Here is a 2,500-nt window from a genome sequence, read left to right as displayed (position 1 = left end):
ATGGTCTGACCTGATCCGATGTGATCTGACGTGAAATGACCTGATATGATGTGATTTAGCCTGATCTGACCGTTTTTGATGTGATCAGATCATACCAGATCACATCAAATCAGGTCAGGTCACATCAGATCAGGTCAAATTACGTCAGATCAGTTCAAATCACGTCAGATCAGCCAGATCACATCAAAAACGGTCAGACTGGTCATATCACATTACATCAGATCATGTCACATAACATCAGACCAAGTCAGATCACATAAAAAAAACGGTCAGATCGGTTTAGATGACATCAGATCAGGTCAGAACCATCATATCAGGCATCACATCACATCGGTCAGATCGGTTCAGATTACATCAGATCACAATAGATCAGGTCAGATCACTTCAGATCACATCGGATCAGGTCAGACCACGCCAGGTCCCATCAAAAACGGTTAGACCATGTCAAATTACATTAGATTAGGTCAAATCACATCAGATCAGGCCAGATCACATCAGATAAGGTCAAATTACGTCAGATCATAACAAATCAGGTCAGATCACATCAAATCTGGTCAGGTAACATCAGATTTGGTCAGATCACACAAGATCAGGTCAGACACGTCAGATCAGGTCAAAATCATGTGAGTTTAGATCAGCTCACATCAGATCAGGTCAACTCACATCAGATCAGCCAGATCACATCAAAAACGGCCAAACCGGTCAGATCACATCAGATCAGCCAGATCACATCAAATCAGGTTAGATTTAGATCAGAGTATAGATCATATCAGATCAGGTCAAATCACGTCAGATCACATGAAATGAGGTCAGATTATATCGGATCAGTTCAAATCACGTCAGACTGACAAGCCAGGTCAGATCACATCAAATAAGGTTAAATCACGTCAGATTGCTTTAGATCACATAAGATCAGGTCAGATCACATCATAACACGTTAAATTATATCAGATCAGGTCAGATCACATCGGATCGGATCAGATCACATCAAAACAGGTCAGGTCACATCAAATCTCATGATATCAGGTCAGACAAGTCAAATCACGTGGGTTTAGATCAGATCACATCAGATCAGATCAAATCACGTCAGATGAGGCCAAATTACGCCATATCACATCAGATGAGGTCAGATTACATCAGATCAGGTCTGATCACATCAGATGAGGTCAGATTACATCAGATCAGGTCTGATCACATCAGGCCAGGTCAGATCACATCAAATCATGTTAAATCACGTCAGACTGCTTTAGATCACGTAAGATAAAACGGTGAAATCGGTTCAGATTACATCAGATTAGGTCAGATCAAGTCAAATCACATTAGATCAGGTCAGGTCACATCAGATACGATCATGTCACATCACATCATTTCAGGTCAGATCACATCGAATCAGGTGAGATTACTTCAGATCAGGCCAGGTCACATCAGATCAGGTCAGATTACAGCAGATCAGGATAGATCACATGCACCATTTATATACGATATCCAGGAGTTTTTTGTATAGCTTCATATTCTGATAAGATTACATCATATGCGTATAATGATATTACCAATTGTATACCAACAAAGTTCATGCCACTTCCACTGGATTTTATATTAAATCTTTAGATGTTAGCGTAAACTATTTTGAACCTTAGTGGTTAGAGCCCGTAAAGGCCACTTGGTCGCCAAAGGGTTAAGAGGGATGCTCAAAGTACTAGAGTACTTTGAAATTTTCTTTGAGCATAAGAGTGCCATTGCTGAAGAGGGTCACATGATGGACAGTAATGTAATAGTTATAGTTTTCGTGGTGGAAAGGGGTACAGAACTCGTATCGGCAACATGTTTATACTGCCCTTAATATTCATGTGTGTGTGCCGAGAATACATATATGTGCACGTGTCTGTATATGTAGTGACTACATATGTATATGTTTGTGTGTGTGCATTAACTTAAATGAAAACAAGTGTATTTACCCTACACTCATCTGCGCCCACAAAGACCACGCCAAACCGACCCCCTCCCTTCCCCCCCGCCTCCACCGGGGACCCCCCTGAAGCAGGCGACAACATGGCACGCAGCGAGATCACCGACAGGACGTTTGGATCCCAAGTGTTTTACAACTGCACCGACGGGTATCTCATACCAGAGGTCAGTGTGCTCTCTCCTCCCCGTCGTCTCTGGGATTCGTCGCAGGTGAACGCATATAGAATGTTTGTATTTGTATATGCTTGCGTATGTTCCATGTGTATCCAGGCACCATAATTTCTTTAACAGTACTTGCATTACACACAAACGTGCGCGCCCCCACACACACACACACACACACACACACACACACACACACACACACACACACACATACGCACACACACTCACACACACACATACACACACATACACAAACACACACATACACACACACACAAACACACACACAAACACACACACACACACACACACAAACAAAAAACAAAAACAAAAACATATATATCATATATATACAATATATACATATATA

At 41.6% G+C, this 2,500-nt stretch overlaps 1 protein-coding gene across 1 annotated transcript in view; it reads left to right on the top strand.

Annotated features, from left to right (window-relative positions):
- Window positions 1-260, top strand: part of LOC138867659 (uncharacterized) — a 23,125-nt gene extending 22,865 nt beyond the window's left edge. The window contains exon 9 of the mRNA XM_070144182.1: window positions 89-260. Coding sequence (XP_070000283.1) covers window positions 89-260 — 172 coding nt within the window. The remainder of the gene's footprint in view (window positions 1-88) is intronic.
- Window positions 261-2,500: the final 2,240 nt, after the last annotated feature.

The sequence above is a fragment of the Penaeus vannamei genome, chromosome 31 (assembly GCF_042767895.1).
Source record: "Penaeus vannamei isolate JL-2024 chromosome 31, ASM4276789v1, whole genome shotgun sequence".
Lineage (NCBI taxonomy): Eukaryota > Metazoa > Arthropoda > Malacostraca > Decapoda > Penaeidae > Penaeus > Penaeus vannamei.
Note: the sequence above shows the minus strand (reverse complement) of the source record. Positions and strands in the feature narration are given on the sequence as shown.